This window comes from Apaloderma vittatum, unplaced genomic scaffold, assembly GCF_000703405.1.
Source record: "Apaloderma vittatum isolate BGI_N311 unplaced genomic scaffold, ASM70340v1 scaffold27440, whole genome shotgun sequence".
NCBI lineage: Eukaryota > Metazoa > Chordata > Aves > Trogoniformes > Trogonidae > Apaloderma > Apaloderma vittatum.
Window position 1 is genome coordinate 27279 of NW_009693322.1, and position 691 is coordinate 27969.

The 691-nt window shown below is 39.2% G+C and overlaps 1 protein-coding gene across 1 annotated transcript in view; it reads right to left on the reverse strand.

The window, feature by feature from the left end:
- Nucleotides 1-284, reverse strand: part of COPS8 (COP9 signalosome subunit 8) — a 7540-nt gene extending 7256 nt beyond the window's left edge. Inside the window, exon 1 of the mRNA XM_009878676.1 lies at nt 218-284. Coding sequence (XP_009876978.1) covers nt 218-219 — 2 coding nt within the window. The 5' untranslated portion in view covers nt 220-284. The remainder of the gene's footprint in view (nt 1-217) is intronic.
- Nucleotides 285-691: the final 407 nt, after the last annotated feature.

Consider the following 691-nt stretch of genomic DNA (forward strand, 5'->3'; position numbering starts at 1 on the left):
TTCAACAGGGTGAGCAAGAGCAAACAAAGGAGAATAGTTTTCATGACAAAGCAAGTGGTGAAAGAGACTTAATTCCATGATTTATTTCTTTAACATAACACTGCCTACATGCACCTTGATCATCCCACAAGCAACTAATAACATTCTAGCAACTGCCGCTCCAGTTAATAGCAACAAACTCAGCATCTGAATGTAACGATTAAGACAAGCCACTTACATGTCATTATGCAACAGGTATAAAGCTAGAAGTTGGCCATAAACAAGGGGTGTTGCAATTCCTCCAGGGGCCTAAAAATCAAATACAAACACTTTGATTACATATTTCAAGAGCAGTGTCTTACAAAACACATCAGGAAGCCAAGTTAAATGAAAACTGAACACTACACAACAATCAAATTTATTTTTGCCTTCCCCACATAATAGGACTGGACAAGCTGTCAGAGTTGCTCTGTTCTATCAGTGCAGTTGTACGTTAAGAGGAAGAGTTGCACATGCCAAAAGTTTTACTTAGAACACTTTGTCTTGCTGCACAAAGTAAGGTTATATCTTGCATTACTCCGATGTTCTAGCTTGTGCTCATGGAAGTGGTAACCATCCCACTCTACAGTTTCTCACAAACAGCTGTTCTATGCACTCAATTTCATTTATCTCGAGCTGAACTTCAGTTCAATTCAGGACACTCCAGCAGAGT